This window comes from Felis catus, chromosome X, assembly GCF_018350175.1.
Source record: "Felis catus isolate Fca126 chromosome X, F.catus_Fca126_mat1.0, whole genome shotgun sequence".
Lineage (NCBI taxonomy): Eukaryota > Metazoa > Chordata > Mammalia > Carnivora > Felidae > Felis > Felis catus.
In genome coordinates, this window is record NC_058386.1 from 127,262,494 (window position 1) to 127,282,370 (window position 19,877).

At 43.7% G+C, this 19,877-nt stretch overlaps 3 protein-coding genes across 7 annotated transcripts in view; all 3 read right to left on the reverse strand.

The window, feature by feature from the left end:
- Positions 1 to 4,103: 4,103 nt before the first annotated feature.
- Positions 4,104 to 6,240, reverse strand: LOC101095239 (40-kDa huntingtin-associated protein). Its single transcript, XM_004001258.6, has one exon. It carries the CDS (start codon positions 5,973 to 5,975, stop codon positions 4,848 to 4,850), a length of 1,128 nt encoding a protein of 375 aa, XP_004001307.3. The 5' UTR covers positions 5,976 to 6,240; the 3' UTR covers positions 4,104 to 4,847.
- Positions 6,241 to 6,542: 302 nt separating this feature from the next.
- LOC101098042 (histone H2A-Bbd type 2/3-like) lies at positions 6,543 to 6,999 on the reverse strand. Its single transcript, XM_004001071.5, has one exon. It carries the CDS (start codon positions 6,997 to 6,999, stop codon positions 6,658 to 6,660), a length of 342 nt encoding a protein of 113 aa, XP_004001120.3. The 3' UTR covers positions 6,543 to 6,657.
- Positions 7,000 to 17,287: 10,288 nt separating this feature from the next.
- Positions 17,288 to 19,877, reverse strand: part of TMLHE (trimethyllysine hydroxylase, epsilon) — a 74,812-nt gene continuing 72,222 nt past the window's right edge. For all 5 annotated transcript variants that reach the window (XM_023249394.2, XM_023249395.2, XM_023249392.2 and 2 more), the window contains one exon: positions 17,288 to 19,622. In XM_023249394.2, the coding sequence (XP_023105162.1) occupies positions 19,491 to 19,622 (132 nt within the window). In that variant the 3' untranslated portion in view covers positions 17,288 to 19,490. The remainder of the gene's footprint in view (positions 19,623 to 19,877) is intronic.

Sequence of the window (19,877 nt, forward strand, 5' to 3'; positions counted from 1 at the left end):
TATTACGAAAAGACCTACTATAAATATGTGTGTTAAAGTTTTTGTGTGCTAATATGCTTTCATTTCCCTTGGATAATTCCTAAAAGTGGAAGTGTTAGGTAATAGGTTAGGTGTATATCTAGCTTTATAAGAAACTGCTTAACTGTTTTCCAAAGAGTTTGTACCCTTTTATACTCCCACTATGTGTGAGGGTCCCAGTTCCATATCCTTGCCAACATTTGATGTTGCCAGCTGGTTAGTTTTGGCCATTCTACATCAGGTAGATAAATAGTGATATCTCATCGTGGCTTTATTTTGCAATTAACTAATGATAAAAGATCATTGAGCACATTTCAATTTGCCACAAGAGTGATGCTAAAATCTCTAACATGATTGGAATTTTTCTAATATCTGAATAACCATTCTAGCTTTCTATGCCTTCTGTTTTTATAATATATATTTATATATTCTACTTTTTAAAATATTGTTCTACTTTTAATCTTTGTGTCTTTATATTTAAGAGTATCTCTTTATAAAATTTTATTCTATTTAGGATAGACCTAAAAGATCTACCCCCTTGATAAATTTCTTTAGTGTATAATACATTACTATGGATTATAGGTACAATGTTATATGACAGATCTCTAGAACTTATTAATCTTGCTGACTTGAAGCTTTATGCCCATTGATTAGTAACTCTCCATTTCCCCCTCCCTTCAGGCCCTGGTAACTACCATTGATCAATTTGACTATTTTAGATTATTCATGTCAGTGTAATTGTGCATTATGAATACCAGCTATGATTATGTGATCAGTTACAGAAACAGGGATTGTAATTGACATGAATATTTTCCCTTCTCTTGTTATCAATGTTTGTAAGTTTGTATGCCTAAAATGTGCTTTCTTACCTCACTTATCCTCCTATAATATGGAGTGCATTGAATTTATATCATAGTATTTAAGTATTAACTTTACATCATAGTACTGAAGTTCCAGGATGTCAAGGAGAAGAGCAAATATTACTGAAGGACTGTGCATCCTCTACTGGGGAAAGAGGTATTGTAGTTTTGGTTGTACACAGGATCGTTGTACCACATTAGGTCTAAGTAGAATCTTGTTATTATCTTTATTAAGAGTTTAAGAATGTTTTAAGGAGATGGGTCTTGGTGCCAAGTTGATAAAGGGTGTACCTGTGATGGTTAATTTTATGTGTCAACTTGACTAGGCCACTGTACCCAGACATTTGGTCAAACATTACTTTTGATGTTTCTGTGAGGGTATTTTGTAGTTGACATTAACATTTAATAAGTGGACCTTGGGGTGCCTGGGTGGCTCAGTCGGTTATGCACCCGACTTTGGCTCAGGTCATGATCTCATGGTCTGTGAGTTGGAGCCCCGCGTCAGGCTGTGTGCCGACAGCTCAGAGCCTGGAGCCTGCTTTGGATTCTGTGTTTCCCTCGCTCTCTGCCCCTCCCCCACTCTCTCTCTCTCTCTCTCAAAATTTAAAAAATTAAAAAAAAATAAGTGGACCTTGAGTAAAGCAGATTACCCCCCCACATGACAATGGGCCTCATCCAATCAATTAAAAGCCTTAACAGAGGGGGCACCTGGGTAGCTCAGTTGTTGGGCATCCAACTTTGGCTCAGGTCATGATCCAGTGGTTCATGAGTTCAAGCCCCACATCAGGCTCTGTGCTGACAGAGCAGAGCCTGGGGTCTGCTTTTGATTCTGTGTCTCCCTCTCTCTCCCACCCTCCCCTGCTTGTGCTCTCTCTCTCTCTCATAAATAAACATTTTTTTAAAAAAGCCTTTGGGCGCCTGGGTGGTGCAGTCGGTTAAGCGTCCGACTTCAGCCAGGTCACGATCTTGCGGTCTGTGAGTTCGAGCCCCGCGTCAGGCTCTGGGCTGATGGCTCAGAGCCTGAAGCCTGTTTCCGATTCTGTGTCTCCCTCTCTCTCTGCCCCTCCCCCGTTCATGCTCTGTCTCTCTCTGTCCCCCCCAAAAATAAATAAATGTTGAAAAAAAAAAGCCTTAACAGAAAAAGACTGACTTCCTTGGAAGAGAGGAATTCAGCCATTAAGCCTGCAAACTGCCTTGGGACTCCAAATGCACCTCTTTTCTGGGTCTCCAGGCTACTGGCCTATCCTGAAGATTTGGGGCTTTTCAAGCCTCCACAGTCTTGTGAACCAATACCTTAAAATCAATCTTTCTGTTTGTACATACAAACATATATATATGTGTATATGTGTGTGTATATAAACATATGTAAGTATCCACACACATATACATAGAGAGATTCTATTCATTTTATTTCTCTGGAGAACTCTAATGTTGTTCATACATCCAACACTAAGCTTTCTAGTAATCCTCCCCTGCCACTTCCTCAAGGCAAGGAGTTAGACCAGAAGCCTAAGGAGGCTTTTCCTGGAGCCCAAATCCAAATACTATCACCAGACACATTCCATAACTCCTAAACATTTTTGTCATAAAACAGTAAGGCAGCCAGCCAGGCCCGTAGCACAGATGGAGAGGAATACACCAGGAAAAGCAAAAGCAGGAAAGAGCATGCAACCTAACAACTTTCTTTGTAAATTCCAGTTTAAGACTGGCTTATTTCACAGAGCATTATACCTTCTAGATGCATCCATGTTGTTGGAAATGTCAAGATTTCATTCTTTTTATGGCTAATATTCCAGTGTGTGTGTGTGTGTGTGTGCATATGTGTGCTTCTATACATAGATCTTTTTTTCCCATTCATCTATGGATGGACACTTGGATTGCTTCCATATTTTGACTATTATAAATAATGCCACAATAAACATAGGAGTGCATATATCTATTCAAATTAGTATTTTCATTTTCTTTGTGCAAATACCTACTAGCACAATTGCTGGGTTGAAGGGCAGCTCTACTTTTAACTTTTTGAGGAAACTCCACAGTTTTCCAGAGTGGCTGCACTAGTTTTTATTCCCACCAACAGTGCAAGAGGGTTCCCTTTTCTCTACATCCTCGCCAACATGTTGTTTCTTGTGCTCTTGATTTTAACCATTCTGACAGGTGTGAGGGGCTATCTCACTGTGGTTTTGACTTGCATTTCCCTGATGATGAGCGATGTTGAGCATCTTGCCATGTGTCTGATACCCTAGCCACGTTTGCAAAAAATTGGATGAGGTTTTTAGGGCTCCGAAAGACCCTTCCTGGCAGACAAGTGAGAGCACAGGAATGCTGGCTGAGTCTGTCTCGATGGGCCTGTCCCACATTTCCTTACCTATTGCTCCCACATTGTTGAAACAGAAGTAGGAAAGAATACGCTAAAAGTCCCGCCCCTTTTGCGGCACTTAACTCATGGTGACAACCTGTACACATCCCCTGCAATGCACACAAAATAAGGCAAATCTACCGCCAAGCTGTGCCCTTAAATCTCACTCCAAAATATTAGTACCGTACACAACTTCAGCGTAAAGGATGCATTTTCCCAAACCTGAATGATTGAGAAGATTCCATTCTGAAGACTTCTCGTTATCACTCCCAACACCGTGAAGAAAATAAAATGGAATTGAAAAAGCCCCCAGACTGTAATGTCTGCATGTAACATTCGGGCCAAAAAGCTTTGGAAATGTAGTATTTTGAGATGGGATACCACCCTGCTCTTGCGGAACAAAGACACTGTCTTTCACATACATGACCACACAATACCAAAGAACCGTGCAGGTTTTACACATTGGAGTTAAAGAAGAGGTACAGAAAGGTCCCTACTACAAATACAGGATTGTCACATGGATTTGGCATACCTCTCAGAATAGAACCTGGAACCAGAACTGTGAATTCCAATGCACACCGACACATTTGCTAAACACATTTGTTAGAACATTCCCGCCCCACCCCCAACCCTGCACCAGACACATTTGCATGGTAGCTCTCTTAAGTAAGGACCACTTAAGCACCACATCGCAAATGATCTCTGTAGATTCACTGCGGGGCACAGCCTGAATCCCAGGCACACTGTCCATTTCAAATGAATGAATGCATCATGGACCTGAAGGAGAACTGTTTTTCTACCTCCTGCTTCTGGATGGGCAGAGAAGCTATTCCCATGTTATAGATGAAGTAAAGCTAAACCACAGGTTAGGGGCATCAGGATGGCTTTATTGTGGATTTAGGGCTGGAGCAACAACAATGTACTAATCAAATGATTCTCACAAATATGCATGGGGCAGATGAAACTACTTGGGTGATCCCACAGATAGCCGTCAATATACGCTAAGAAATGAGATCACAATAAAAAAAAAATCCTATAGCTTAAGTATTTAGGCAGAACTGTGAAACATGAAATCCTCTGCCACAAAGATGTAGGGGGAGTTGGGTGGAAGAAGTAAGGGATAAACGGGGTTCTTTTTATTTCTACTGAGACAGAGAGCATGGGTGCAGCAGGGGAGGGGCAGAGAGGGAGACAGAGAATCCCAAGCAGGCTCCCAGCTGTCAGCGCAGGGCCCCAAGGTGGTGGGGGGAGGTCTCGGACTCACTAACAGCGAGATCATGACCTGAGCAGAAATCAGACTCCGGACTGAGCCACCCCAGGCGCCACAAGAGGGTTCTCATTCTTATGTTGCAGCCTTGGGGAAGAGAGCCCTGTCTTCCACTCTGATTCTATCACGTTGTCCTGGTTGTTTTTCCCTCCCTCCGTTATGGAAGTCAGTCTTTGGGACACAGGTACTTCCCAGTGAACTATATTGCTACAGTGGCCAGAGGAGTACGAGAAACCAAGGTAGAACTTTGCCGGCATCCACGACTTGTATTTCCCCCCGAAACGCCAAGGGAGACGCACGACGTTTGGTAGCAAGCAACGAGTGCCTTCGTTCACGTGAGTCCTCAGATGCCCTGTCCCGAGGGGGAGACGGTTTCTTGCAGAACCAGGTGAAGGAGGTGGTTCTGCTCGGCACTCAACAGTGGCCACATCTCCACTTGCAGCGACTTGACGGCTTCCGTGTCCTTTTCGTGGGTGGCCATGACCAAGGACTGCAGCAGCAGGAACAGCTCGTCAGGAAGCTGGCCGCCGCTCTCCTGCCCGTGGCCGTCGAAAGCCTCCCAGGAGTACTTCTCCAGAGTGTGGGCGTGCTCCGGCAGGAGCTTGGCGGGCGGCGGTTGCAGCAGCAGCAGCAGCAGCACGCGGGACACCTCGCAGCGGACCAGCACGTCGGAGAAGGCGCCCAGCGTGGCGGGAGAGGGCGCGGGCGCAGGGCCGCCGTTCGCAGGGAGCAGCGCGGCGGGCAGGGCCGGGGCCGCGCCGGGCCCGACCTGTGGCCCCGGAGGCGGCGGCGGCGGGGGCGGCGGGGGCGGCGGCGGCACCGGGTGGCTGCCGTGCTCCCGCGCCAGGCGCTGCATGCGCGTGAAGACCGCCAGGGCGCCGTTGTAGTCGCGCGCCAGCAGCTGGCAGGAGGCGGCGTCGCCAAGCGCCTGCAGCGCGGCCAGGGGCAGCTGCGGGAGCTGCAGGTGGGCGGCGCGCTGGAAGTGGCCGGCGGCGGCGGCCGGCTGGCCCAGGTCGCGCAGGGCGGCGGCCAGCTCCAGGCAGAGGGCGGCGGCGGCGGCCGGCTGGCCCAGCTCGAGGTGCAGGCGCACGGCGGCGCCCAGGGCGTTGGCGGCGGCCTGCAGCGGCTCCCCGTAGGCCGCCGGGCAGGCGAGTCGCTGGCGCGCGTCGCGCTCCTGCCGCAGGAAGAGGCGGGCGGCCTCGGTGAGCGCCAGCGCCTCCCCAGGCCCGTGGAAGAGCGCCTGCTGGCAGCGCGCCACCGCCAGCTGGCACCAGGCCGCGTAGGGCAGGCACTCCTGGGCGCGCAGCTCCCGGCCCAGCTGCCCGAACTGCTCGCCCGCCTCCGCCACGTTGGGCTTCCGCAGGAACCGCTTCTTCAGCTTGCTCGACACCTGGCGGTACCGCGCCAAGAAGTCCCCGGCCTCGGGGCCCGGGCCCGCAGCGCCGCCCAGGCCGGGCGCGGACGCCGCCATGTTCGCCGCCACACGCAGACGCAGACGCGGACGCCGACGGTCGGACGTGCGGGCGCCCGGCGGCGACGTGCCCTGCGTCCGCGCTCGGGCAGCCAGGCGCCCCGTTGCCCCGGTGATACGCAAGCGACGGGCCCCGCAGGAGAGGCCTCGCCCCGCGCGGGTCGTGTGTGCAAATTGTGGACCCTGGGGCGGGGCCTGGCCAGGTGCCCCCTGTGGCTGGGTGACGGCCTGTTTACCCGCGTGGCCGAAGGCGTCTCCCAGAATCTGTAACCGAACCGGCCCGAAACCCAGCTCGCCGTCCCGCGTGACCCCAATTCCAACCTGGCAGGGTTCTCGCTCGCCAGGTCCCCCCGCCCCGGTCACTCGTCACCCCTCCCGTCAAAGCCTCCACCCGAGCCAGCCTCTCCCGCCCAGGGCCACCGCCTGCATGATCCCGGAGACAAGCTGCTCTGCTGGGTCTTCCCCGACCACACCCCCCGCCCCACGCCCCCACCCCACCCCCCACCCCCGACGAGGGACGTCCCACGACCACGCCCCACACACCAGCAACAGAAGCACTCACACGGGTTCCTCCAAACACTTTATTGGCTTTCAGTGACTGCCTGAGGCACCAGGCCGGCCGGGGCCCACCCCGGCCATGAGTAGGCCTGGCGCCTGCCGGACCCCACGTCGCGTGGGACAGCTAGTACCAGCCCGGGACCGCCTGGGAGATGATGGTGGACTGGAAGAAGGCGCTGAGCAGCGGGTGGTTGTGGACCACCATGTCCAGGACATCCGGGGTGATGAGCCTCCTGCCGCTGTTCCGGGCCTCGATGCCGGCCAGCTCCAGGACCTTGGCCGTCAGGGACTGGATGACGGCCGCTAGGAAGATCGGGGCGGACGCGCCCAGGCGCTGCGAGTAGCGGCCCTCCCGCAGGAGGCGCTCCATGTGGCTCACGGAGAACGTCAACTCGGCTCGGGCAGTGCGGGAGCGGACCCGGCTCTGGCCACTGGACGACCCTCGACGGCTCCTCCTCACAGGCATGCTGGGCCTCGGCTGCGCTTTCTCGGACGGGCCTCGGTCTGGCGTGCGCTGCGGGAAGCGGTCGGGTGCGGCTGGATGCGGTCGGGTGCGGCTGGATGCGGTCGGATAGGGCTGGATGCGGTCGGATGTGGCTGGATGCGGTCGGGTGTGGCTGGATGCGGTCGGATAGGGCTGGATATGGTGCGATGTGGCGGGAAGCGGTGTAAAAAGCCAGTTGGCCCGAAGTTTCCGACCGGCAGGGTTCCAAAGCCGCTACTCTATATCCTAGAGATCACAGACCGACCCCATCATTGGTCGGGTGCGCGTTTTGGGACACGTACATCCGGTGAAGTCACTGCTTTCCCATGGGCCCCCGCTGTAGAGAAACAGTGCTGGACGGGAGCCTGCTCCCTGGAACCCCTGTTTGAAGGAACGCTGGCTTTTGGCTGGGCGGGCGCATTGTGCACACCCAACACCCGTGTAGGAGCCAGCGGCCCCGAGTATACACTAGAGGGGTCGGGCGACCACCACGACCGTCTAGTTCCAAACCGTGGCAGCACCCCTCAAAGAAACCCCTGTACGTGTCAGGCAGCCAGTCCTCACCGCACCCCCCCCCCACCCCCGTCCTCGGGAGCCCTCAGGCAACCGCTAGTCGGCTTGCTGCCCATAGGGGTTCGCCTGTCCCGGACACTTACTTCTTTCTGCACGCGGGATCGGGATCGCTGGGCGAATAGGCAGCTTTCTGTGCCTGGTTGCTTTCCCGTAGCACAGCGTTGTCACTAGGGTTCGTTCGTCCGTGTGGGAGCGTGAGTCAGCGCTTCAAGCCTTTTCACGGCTGAGTAATATTCCACCGCAGGGACACACCGTGTGTGGCGGCCTATCCCAGTTCATGGGTTGACAGGCAGCTCCGCCATTCTCACCTTGCGGCAGATGTGAACAGCGCTGCGCCGAACATTTCCTGCACAGGGTTCTGTTTGAGCACCTGTTTCTGATTCCCTAGGGTAGGAAATTGCACTGGGCGACTGAGGGGTCGGGTGCTAATTCTGCCGGTAACTGACTGAGGAGCCGCCCAGCGGATTCCCACAGCAGCTTTGCGTTCCCAGCAGCAGTGTGTGAGTCCCAGTCCTTGCGCACCCTCGCCCCAACTCGTCTTTTTGCCTTTGTTTTGCTTTCTTGTGCCTAGAAGAGCCAGCCTACTGGCTGCGAAGTGGTGCCTCATGGCGGTTGTGATTTGCATCGCCCTGTTGGCGCATGATGTTGAGCGTCTTTTCGTGTGCCTCTTGGCCATTTGCACATCCACTTTGGAGGAACGTCTGTTCAAGTCCTTTCCCATTTTTTAACTGGGTTGTTCGTTCGTGCTTTCATTGTTGACTTGTAGGTGTTCTTTATGCATTCTGGAAAATACACCCTTATCCCATGTGTGATTTGCAAATGCTTCTCCCATCCTGTGCGTTTTGTCCTTTCACCTTCTAGACAGAGTCCTTTCATGCACAAAAGTTGTTGGTTTGGATGGTGTACAACTTATCCTCTTTCCACCACCCCCCTTCTTTTGTGGCCGCACTTTTGCTGCCATATGTAAGGAACTGTTGTGTAGTTAAAGCCAGGGGGGTTTATATCTATGTTTTATTCCAAGAGTTTCATAGTTTCATCGCTTACGTTTGGGTTTGTGATCCGTTTTGGAATTCATTTTCATACGTGGTGTGAAACTGGAGCCCACGTTCATTCTTTTTTCTGTCAACATTCAGTTTTCCCAGCACCGTTTGTTGAAGAGATTGCTCATTCCTCCATTGAACGGTCTGGGCCCCCTTGTTGAATATCAACTATTCATAAATCTATGGGTTTATTTCTCACTGTAAATTCAAAAACATTGACCTACATGTCTACCCCTATGCCAGTACTACAGTTTACGATTGCTGTAGTTTTGAAGTAAGTTTTGAAAGTGGCACGTGTGGATCGCACAGCTTTGTTCTTCTTTCCGGATTGTTTTGGCTGTCTCTGTCCCTTGCATTTCCATATAAATTTAGGATTGGCTTTCATGTCTGCAAAAGATCACTGAAAAGGGTTTTAAAACGTTTTAAATGTTTATTTACTTTTGAGAGTGATAGACAGAGTTCAAGTGGGGTAGCAGCCGAGAGAGAGGGAGACACAGACTCTGAAGCAGGGTCCAGGGTCCGAACTGTCAGCACAGAGCCTGATGCAGGGCTCAAACCCACAAACTGTGAGATCCTGATCTGAGCTGAGGTTTGCCACCTAACCAACTAAACCACCCAGGCTCCCCGATCATTGAAATTTTGATAGAGACTGTATTGAATCTATATATTGCCTTCGAGATTATGGCCATCTTAACAATATTAAGTATTCATATCACTAAAACAGAATGGCTTTTCATTGATTTAGGCCCTCTTTAATTTCTTTCAGCAATGTTTTCCTTTTAGCAAATATAATCTTGCACATCTATTGTTAAATTTATTCCCCAGTATTTTATTATTTTCGATGATATTGTAAAAGGGATTCCTTTCGCTTTTTGGTAAGTTTTTATTTAAATGTCAGTTAACATATGATGTATAATTAGTTTCAGGTGTGCAATATAGAGATTCAACACTTCCATAAAACATCTGGTGTTCATCACTTGTGCACTCCTTAATCCCCATCACCTATTTAACCCATCCCCCCACCCATCTTCCCTCTGGTAACCATCAGTGTATTCTCCTTAGTTAAGAATTTGTTTCTTGGTTTCCCTCTCTTTTCCCCTTCTATGCTTGTTTATTTTTTCTTTTTTTTAAACGTTTATTTATTTTTGAGACAGAGAGAGATTGAGCATGAATGGGGGAAGGTCAGAGAGAGAAGGAGACACAGAATCCGAAACAGGCTCCAGGCTCTGAGCTGTCAGCACAGAGCCCGATGCAGGGCTCGAACTTATGGGCCACGAGACCATGACCTGAGCTGAAGTCGGATGCTCAACTGACTGAGCCACCCAGGTGCCCCTATTTTTTTTCTTAAATTCCACATAAAAGCGAAATCATATGGTATTTATCTTTCTCTGACTAATTTTGCTTAGGATATTATTCTCTAGCTCCTTCCATGTCATTGCAAATGGCAAGATTTCATTCTTTTTTATGGCTCAGTAATGTTCCATTGTATTTATGTGCAAACCCCATCTTCATAATCCATTCACCAGTCGATGGACATTTGGGCTCTTTCCATAACTTGGCTATTGCAAAGAATGCTGCTATAAATATCAGGGTGCATGTATCCCTTGAAATCAGTATTTTTGTATTCTTTGGGTAAGTACGTAGTAGTGCAATTGTGAGATGTAGGGTAGTTCTACTTTTATTTTTTGAGGATCCTCCACAATGTTTTCTAGAGTGGCCTCTCTGTTACCCCCATCAACAGTGCAAGAGGGTTTCCCTTTCTCTGCATCCTCTCCAACACCTGATGTTACTTCTGTTGTTAATTTTAGCCTTTCTGAGAGGTGTGAGTTGATCTCTCATTGTAGTTTGATTTGTATTTCCCTGATGATGAGTAATGTTGATCCTTTTTTCATGTAGCCATCTGTATGTCTTCTTTGGAAAAACATCTATTCATGTTTTCTGCCAATTTTTTAATTGGATGATTTGCTTTTTGGGTATTGAGATTTATAACTTCTTTATAGATTTTGGATACTAACCCTATATCAGGTATGTCGTTTGCAAGTATCTTCTCCTATTCTGAACACTTGCTTTTAGTTTTGTTGATGGTGGCCTTCACTGTGCAGAAGATTTTATTTTGATGAGGTCCCAGTAGTTTATTTTTGCTTTTGTTTCCCTTGCCTCAGGAAACATATCTAGTAAGAAGTTGCTATGGCCAGGGGCACCTGGGTGGCTCAGTTAGTTAAGCGTTCGGTCTTTGGTTTTGGCTCAGGTCATGATCTTGTGGTTCGTGAGTTTGAGCCCCACGGTGGATTCCATGCTGGCAGCATGGGGCCTGCTTAGGAGTCTCTCTCTCTCTCCCTTTCTCTCTGCCCCTCCTCTCATCATGTTCTCTTCCTCTTTTAAAATAAATGAATAAACTTAAAAAAAAAAGAAGTTACTATAGCCAATAAAAGTAGTTATTGCCAGTGTTCTCCTCTCAGATTTTGATGGTTTCCTGTCTCATATTTAGGTTGTTAAACCATTTGAATTTATTTTTGTGTATGGTGTAAGAAAGTGGTCCAGTTTCATTCTTTTGCATGTTGCTGTCCAGTTTACCCAACACTGTTGAAGAGATTGTCTTTTTCCCCTTGGATATTCTTTCTTGCTTTGTCAAAGATTAATTGACTATAGAGTGGTGGGTTGACTTCTGGGGTTTCTAATGTCTTCTATTGATCTATGTGTCTATTTTTGTCACAGTACCACATTGTTTTGATTACTACAGTTTTGTAATATTACTTGAAGTCAGGAATTATGGTGCCTCCAGCTTTTCTTTTCTTTTGAAAGGTTGCATTGATTATTTGGGGTCTTTTGTGGTTCCATACATGTTTTAGGATTGTTTGTTCTAGCTCTGTGAAAAGTGCTTTTAGTATTTTGATAGGGATTGCACTGAATGTGTAGATTGCTTTGGGTAGTATTGACATTTTACCAATATTTTTTCTTCCAATCAATGAGCATAGAGTGTTTTGCATTTCTTTGTGTCTTCTTCAATTCCTTTCATAAACTTTCTATAATTTTCAGAGTACAGATCTTTCACCCCTTTGGTTAGGTTTATTCCTAGGTATCTTATGGTTTTTGGTTAATTTGTGAATGGGATTGATTCCTTGAGTTCTCTTTCTCAGAAAGAGAGAGAGTTCATTATGAACTGCAACAGATTTCTGTGTGTTGATTTTATATCCTTTGACTTTACCGAATTCATGTATCAGCAGTTCTAGCAACTTTTTTGGTGGAATCTTTTGGGTTTTCTATGTAGAGTACCATGACATCTGCAAAGAGTAACAGTTTGACTTCCTCCTTGCATTTTTGATGCCTTTTATTTCTTTCTGTTGTTTGATTGTTGTGGCTAGGACTTCTAGAACTATATTAAATAACAGTGGAGGAGCCAACATTCCTGTCTTGTCCCTGAACATAGAGAAAAAGCTCTCAGGTTTTCTCCATTGAGGATGATATTACCTGTGGGTTTTTCATATTTGGACTTTATTATTTTGAGGTACGTTCCCTCCAGACCTACTTTCTTGACAGCTTCTATCATGAATGGATGTTGTACTTTGTCAAATGCCTTTTCTACATTCACTGGAACGATCATATGGTTCTTATCCTTTCTGTTACTGATGTGATGTACCACATTGATTGATTTGCAAATACTGGACCAACCTTGCCTCCTAAGCAAATCCCAGTTGATTGTGGTGAATGATCTTTTAAAATGTATTCTTGGATTTGGTTTGCTAGTAGGATTTTTGCATCTATGTTCATCTGGGAAATGGGCCTGTAGTTTTCTTTTTTAGTGGAGTCTTTGGTTTGGGTATCAGGGTAATTCTGGCCTCCTAGAATTAATTTGGAAGTTTCCCTTCCATTTCTATTCTCTAGAATGGTTTGAGAAGAATAGGTATTAACTCTTCTTTAAATATTTGGTAGAATTCACCTGTGAAGCTATCTGGCCCTGGGCTTTTGTTTTTTGGGAGATTTATTACTGATTGAATTTCTTTTCTGGTTACCAATCTGTTCAAGTTTTCTAATTCTTCCTGTTTCAGTTTTGGTTGTTTATATGTTTCTAGGAATTAATCCATTTTTTCCAGGTTCTCCAAGTTGTTGGCATAGATTTTCATGATATATTCTTATAATTGTATTTCTGTGGTGTTGGTTGTTATTTCTTCTCTCTCATTTGTGATTTTATTTATTTTGGGTCCTTTCACTTTCCTTTTCAATAAGTATGGCTAGGGGGTTACCAATTTCATTATTTTTTTTTCAAGGAACCAGCTCCTGGCCTCATTGATCTGTTCTAGTGCTTTTTTATTTTCTATATCCTTTATTTCTTCTCTAATCTTTATTATTTCCCTTCTGCTGGCTTTAGGCTTCATTTGTTGTTCTTTTTCTAGCTCCTTTAGGTATAAGGTTACATTGTTTATTTGAAGTTTTTCTTGCTTTTTAAGGTAGGCCAGTATTGTTATATACTTCCCATCTTGGGACTGCTTTTGCTGCATCCTTAAGGTTTTGGATTGTTATGTTTTTTCATTAGTTTCCATGTATTTTTTTAATTTCTTTGATTTCCTGGTTGACCCATTCATTCTTTAGTACTATATTATTTAACCTCCATGTATTTGTGGTCTTTCCATTTTATTTTCTTGTGGTTGAATTCAAGTTTCACAGCATTTTGGTCAGAAAAATGGTATTATCTCAATCTTTTTGTAGTTTTTGAGGTCTGATTTGTGACCTAGTGTGTGATGTATTTTGGCAAGTGTCCCATGTGCACTTGAAAAGAATGTGTATTCTGCTGTTTTAGGATGGAATGTTCTGAATATATGTTAAGTCCATCTTGTCCAGTGTGTCATTCAAAGTCATTGTTTTCTTGTTGATTTTCTGCTTAGATGATCTGTCCATTGATGTAAGTGGGGTGTTAAAGTCTCCTACTATTATTGTATTATTATCAATGAGTTTATTTATGTTTGTTATTAATTGTTTTATATGTTTGGGACCTTCCAAATTGGGTGTATAAATATTTACAATTATTAGGTCTTCTTGTTGGATTGTCCCCTTTATTGTGATATAGTGCCCCCTTCATCTCTGTTACAGTCTTGGTTTAAAGTGTAATTTATCTAAGTATTGCTACTCTGGCTTTCTTTTGATGTCCATTTGTATGATATATGTTTCTCCATCCCCTAATTTCAATCTGCAGATGTCTTTAGGTCTAAAATTTATCTCTTGTAGGCAGCATTTGGATGGGTCTTATTTTTTTTAATCCATTCTGACACCCTATGTCTATTGATTGGGGCATTTACATTCAGAGTAATTTTGATAGATATGTACTTAGTGCCATTTTATTACATGTTTTGCCATTGTTTCTGGAGATTTTCTCTGATCTTTCCTTGTCTTTGTCACTTTTGGTTTCTCCTTTGCATTCAGAGAATCTCCTTTTTGCAGGGCTGGTTGAGTGTTCATGATCTCTTTTAGTTTTTGTTTGTCTGGGAAAGTGTTAATCTCTCCTATTCTGTAAGATAGCCTTACTTGATAGAGTTTCTTGGCTGTGGATTTTTCCCATTCAGCACGTTAAATGTATCATGTTAAGTCCTTCCTGGCTTGCTGAGTTTCATTGTGAAATCTCCAGCTAGTCTTATGGGTTTTTCGTTGTAAGTTAAGGAATTATTTTGTCTTGCTGCCTTTAGGATTTTTCTTTATTGCTATATTTTTGCAAATTTAATTACAATATGTCTTGATGTTGGTCTGCTTTTGTTGATTTTGATAGGAATTCTCTGTGCCTCCTGGATCTGGATGTCTGTTTCTTTCCCCAGATTAGGGAGGGTTTCAGCTATTATTTCCTCAAATAAATGTTCTGCTCCATTTTCTCTCTATTCTTCTTCTGGGACTCCTATAATATGAATGTTATTATGCTTGGTTGAGTCTCTGAGATTCCTAAATCTATTCTCATGTTCCATAATTCTCTCTTTTGTTCAGATTCATCATGTTCCATTATTTTATCTCTTATATCACTTCTTAATTCCTCTGCTTCTTCCATCTTGTGTTCATTGCATCAAGTCTGTTTTGAATCTCATTTATTGCATTTTTCAGTTCTGTTTTTTGCTCAAATGATATTGGTGATGATGATAAACAATTACTAAGTACTATTTATTGTGTACTGCTCACTATGGTACTCACTTTATACACATGACCTCATTTCATTCATCACAGCTTTATTAAGTAGATGACATTTTTAGCCCCACTTTGCAGATGAAGAAACATAGGCTCAAGGAAGGAAAGTGGCTTCCCCAAATTTACCAGGTTAGTCAGAGGCAAAGATAGAATTCAAACCCAGTTTGGTTCAAGTCCATGCTCTTCCTATGACACTACTCTGCCTCAGTCAAGGCATCAGAGAGGGATCTAGAAAGCAGAAGCTGAGAAGATACTGAATACCTGAATTGGATGGAGTGGCCATCATCAATGGGACAAAGGATCAACCATGGAGAAAGGTGGGGCTAGCAGAGAAACACCTTCACTGACTTCACAGGTTCACCATAGCATTGACCCTTGTGATCTTCACTTGTGCATAGGATAAATTACTATGTTTATCTACCTATAAAAAAGTAGGTTAGAACACCACTATGAAACTAACATGGCTTACCTAACTTAAGCCACCAACATGGCTTAAGATGATTTTTACAATTGTTAAAGATGCCTTCCAGGAAGGAAGCTTGGATTCCACTAATCAAGCTAATACTTTATATTCTGGTGCAGAAGTGCTCTGAGCAAGATGGAAGACAAAAGCCAGACTCACTGCTTAAAGCCAAGGAGTAGGATAGAACTACCCACAAACCCACCAACCCCTGAATGTAAATCTGACAACAACAATGAAAGAGAACCAAAAAATAAACTACTACCATATCTGCCAGGGTCTTTGGCTGTGGTGAGCTGTAGGCTTAAGGAGGTGAGGGCACAGACATGGACCAACTTTACAACTAAGCCACCAGCTGGTCCTGTGAGTAGATCTTCAATATGCCCTAGAGTTCCCTGGGGCAGTGATGGGAATATTTCCTGTAAAATGGTTTTGACCTAACAACTGACATATTTTGCACAGTGTAGAAAGAAGGAAAAAGTACTGAATGGATTGATTTCCTTCTATCATCAACCTTCTACCTTTGGAAGAAGTAAAATTAGAGAATGTGAAAAACACTTCTTTTTAAAAAGTGGGGGGGGGGTTGGATGTTTACAAACTATTTGTAAAACATCTAGATATTCTTATGGTTCTCTTAAGATTCTGTTGGAAGGAACTTAATAATGAAGATGATGATTACTATCTATGAATGATCAGCTAGACTGTAAATAAGCACAGGGGGAAGTAATTAATATTTATTTTGGAATATGGAATATTTTTTTTTGCTTTTTAAAACTCACTTTTATTTATTTTTTATATTAAATATAATTTATTGTCAAATTGGTTTCCATGCAACACCCAGTGCTCATCCCAACGGGTGCCCTCCTCAATGCCCATCACCCACTTTCATGAATTAAAAGCAGTTTCTGTGGCCAGATTTTCGAGGTTCTAACAACCTCTGACACTTATTTAGCCATGTGATCTTGGGTAAACCACTTAATCTCTCATTGCCTCTATTTATTCATTTATAAAATAGGTTGCTATGGGGATTAAAAGCAGTTATAACAGTGTCTGGCACACGGAAAGCACTATGAAAGAGTTAGCTATTATTATTGGTCATCATTATATGCTGTAAACATATTATTTAATAATTACAAATTTGTTAGAAAAACCTGTGAGGTAGGTATTTTCCTTACTCTACTCATATGAGAAAACTTAAGCTATGAGAGGTCAAACAAAATTACAGAGTGACAGAGCCTTTAGATGTTGCCTAGTCCAAGGCCTCCCTCCATTTTAAAGTGAAGAAAAGGGGGTGTCCAGGTGGCTCAGTCAGTTGAGTATCCAGCTCTTGGTTTTGGCTCATGTCATGATCTCACGGTTTGTGGGCTCAAGCCCTGTGTTGGGCTCTGTGCTGGGTTGGATCCTGCTTTGGATTCTCTCTTTCTCCCTCTCCCCTGTCCTCTCTAAAAATAAATAAATAAAGTAAAAAAATAAAGTGAAGAAGAGAAAACTGAAAAGCAAACTATAGCTAAAATAGAGCCTAGAACTCAACAACAAGGCTCTTCCCTTCAGTGATTCTCAAACTTTGATGGGCACCAGAATGCCCCAGAGGGCTTTCCAAAACGCAAACTGCTGGATTCTACCCCCACAGTTTTTGATTTAGTAAGTCCAGGGTGGGGGCTGAGAATTTTCATTTCTAACAAGTGCTCAAATGATGCTGATGCTGCTGGTCTATTTTGGGAACCACTATAACACACCATAGTTTATCCATCTTTTTTCCTTTTCATCAAGGACTACACAGGTTGTGAGGGCACAGAGCACTCATACAGAAATGGGAACCAGTGATGAACCTAAGAAAAAGACATAGCTAGCAGCAAGAGGGTAGAGAGAACAATAGTCCTGGTTTGTGTGGTACTTTCCCAGTTTTAACACTAAGTTCTGAAGCCCAGGAAACCCCTCAGTCCTGAACCCTCCTTAATAGTTTGTTACTCTAGATGAAGGTAAACAAAAGTGCTGGTTAACTGCCAAACACAAAAGGACATATTTACTAAGAACATGGTAATTTCTGGTGAATTTATTTGAAAATGATTTATTAATTTATTCTTATTCCAACAAATTTGTATTATGTAGTGATTATGTTAGGTGCTATGGAACACTATGATAGGCGCAGTGCTCCTGACCCACGGATCCCATCCCACCTTAGCAAAAGGTAAAAGTAACTTTACACTGAGCTTGGTAGACAGAGACTCCATGCTTACATATTCAGGGACACAAGAAAGAGATGTAAAAAAGAAACATCTCACAAAGAAAGTTTTCAATGCACCATGGGCAATACTCAAATGATTACCTTCCTTCTTTCTTCCTGTGAAAAGAGTACATTGTAGAAAAGTATGGATTGAAAATTTAGGCAAGCGAGGGTGAAATAATTAATGAATCAAGGTCCTAGGTGAGACAGAAGGTAAAGGAAATCCTTTAGCGAGAAAGACTGATCTGTATCCCTGTCTCTCCAGAGCCCTGAATATGTGATTTGCTTGTTATAAATCAATGCTGACTGTAGTTAAAATATAATTTTCAAGGCTAAGTTAAGCAAGACTTCAAAAAAGGTAAATATCCTGATGAATACTAATGGTGACATATTTCAGGAGTATATAACAGTAGGGAGAATAGACTGCATGTTAAAGTGTTACTTCTGCTCTGATTGCTAACGGGTATATTCTTTAAAACCTAGACTTAATTATCAATCTTTTGACCTAAGGATGACAAATTTCATGAAGACCCTTAAAGATTCCTATATACTACAAATAAAATGGAGAAATATTTTGAGAACATACTTTAGGACACTGGATGAGTCAATAAGATAATGCATAAATTACTAAATGTGAACTAGGGACTCTTTGTGAATATTAGATTAGACTCTACTCTCTATCAGAATATTGGTTTTGATTTGTGACTTCTATCCTCACTAATAATGCTTTTTTTCCTCTTGTGCACATAGTAGCCTGGATTCTCTTTCATCATTCTATAGTGGTCAATGAAGTTATTGTACAGCTTCACTTTCAATGAAACCTAGGGGAAAATAAGCCTCATACCCATCTCTCTGTCTCTCTACCTATATGTAAAGGAAGCCATTAAAAAAATAAAAGAAACAAGGTATTAAACTTAACCCTGTCAAATCTTAGCAATTAAAACGTGTAATATTTTAAGAGAAGAAAAAAAAGATCAGCAGAAATGGAGAAAACAGATTGCATCCTAAATTCCGTCAAAAGAAAAAATGCAAGTTTGGATAGTGATGTCCAATTCTTTGGAAGCACATTATCTATCATGATGAGTTCACTGAACAGTCTTACAGACTAACCCTCTGTACTCTCTTGTGGCGTATGTGTGTATATATGCATTATCATATGGAACCTCAGAAGTCTCTAAAAACTTTCTGTAATTATCCCTCACACAATTATTGAACTGATGGTTTTGTTCCACAGGAGCTATTGTGACTTCATAGTTTAACTCCTCAAGAGATGACGTGGATGGAGATAACTCTTCTTGTAAGATACAAACACGTGTTTGTATTTAGTTACTCCCTTATCACAGAGCTTGTGTTATGAAGCAATTTCTGTAGTATCTGTAGTTATAGGACACTGTAGGTATAAATGTAGGGTTTCAGTTAAACTCTTTAATCCACAGGTCTACGTAAAGGACTGTCCTAAGGTATCCTCCAGCTCACGGGTTCTTAAAGAGTGGTCTGAAAACACCTGTAAGGATCCTTGAGACCCTTTTAGTGGGCCTGTAGTTTAAAAACTATTTTTATGATAACACTAAGGTGATATTTGCCTTTTTAACTCCCATTATCTCATAAATGTACAGAGGCTTTTCCAAAGGCTACCTGATGTGTGATGATGTCATCTCTCTGATACTGAGAGGGATGTGTGATTTTGTGTTCTTGAATTTTAAACATTTTCAGTCTTAATATCTAATACAGTTAGTATCAATAGATATAATCCACATCCAAGAACTTTTTGGGGTCCTCAATGACTTTTAATAGTGTTAACGTGTCCTAAGACCAAACATTTTGCTTTATCCTGCTTTATAAAGGCTTTGATATTCCTAAAATGCTTTCCTTTCTAGCTGATCTAGTTGCAACTTCTGTTTTGTGTGATGAGATAAAGAGACAATTTGAAGTAGATATTGACACAATATTATTCTGCTGATATGAAATTCTGGTAGGCAGGGTGTCGGGTGTGTTCATAATCCTAATGCTGTCAATTTTAAGCCTGAAGCCCCAAGAGACGAGCAGTGTTTAATACATCATCCCTTGTTAAATAGCAGCCACAGAGTTGGCGATAGCCAGTGAAGGATTCCCTGCCATGTAGGACACGCCAGTTGTCTATAAATAGAACCTGTGAATGGGCAAAAACAGAGAATAAAACACCATCAGAACAAGGGCAGACCAAAGGAACTCTAAATCAGAAGAGATCACTTAAAAAAAGCTTTAGGTTGTTCTCTGATTACATTTGATGACATATTTTTCTTTTTGAGATTCAACAAACATTTGGAACTTAGGATGTGCATGGCCCTGCAGCAGGCTGGGTGGAAGTTACAAAGATAAGTTACAGTAGGTAATAGGTCCTGCACTTGACAAACTTGTTTCTTGA

Excerpts from the sequence above, each read along its gene's own strand:
- LOC101095239 (XM_004001258.6), bottom strand. The coding sequence starts at position 5,975 with ATGGCGGCGTCCGCGCCCGGCCTGGGCGGCGCTGCGGGCCCGGGCCCC.
- LOC101098042 (XM_004001071.5), bottom strand. The coding sequence starts at position 6,999 with ATGCCTGTGAGGAGGAGCCGTCGAGGGTCGTCCAGTGGCCAGAGCCGG.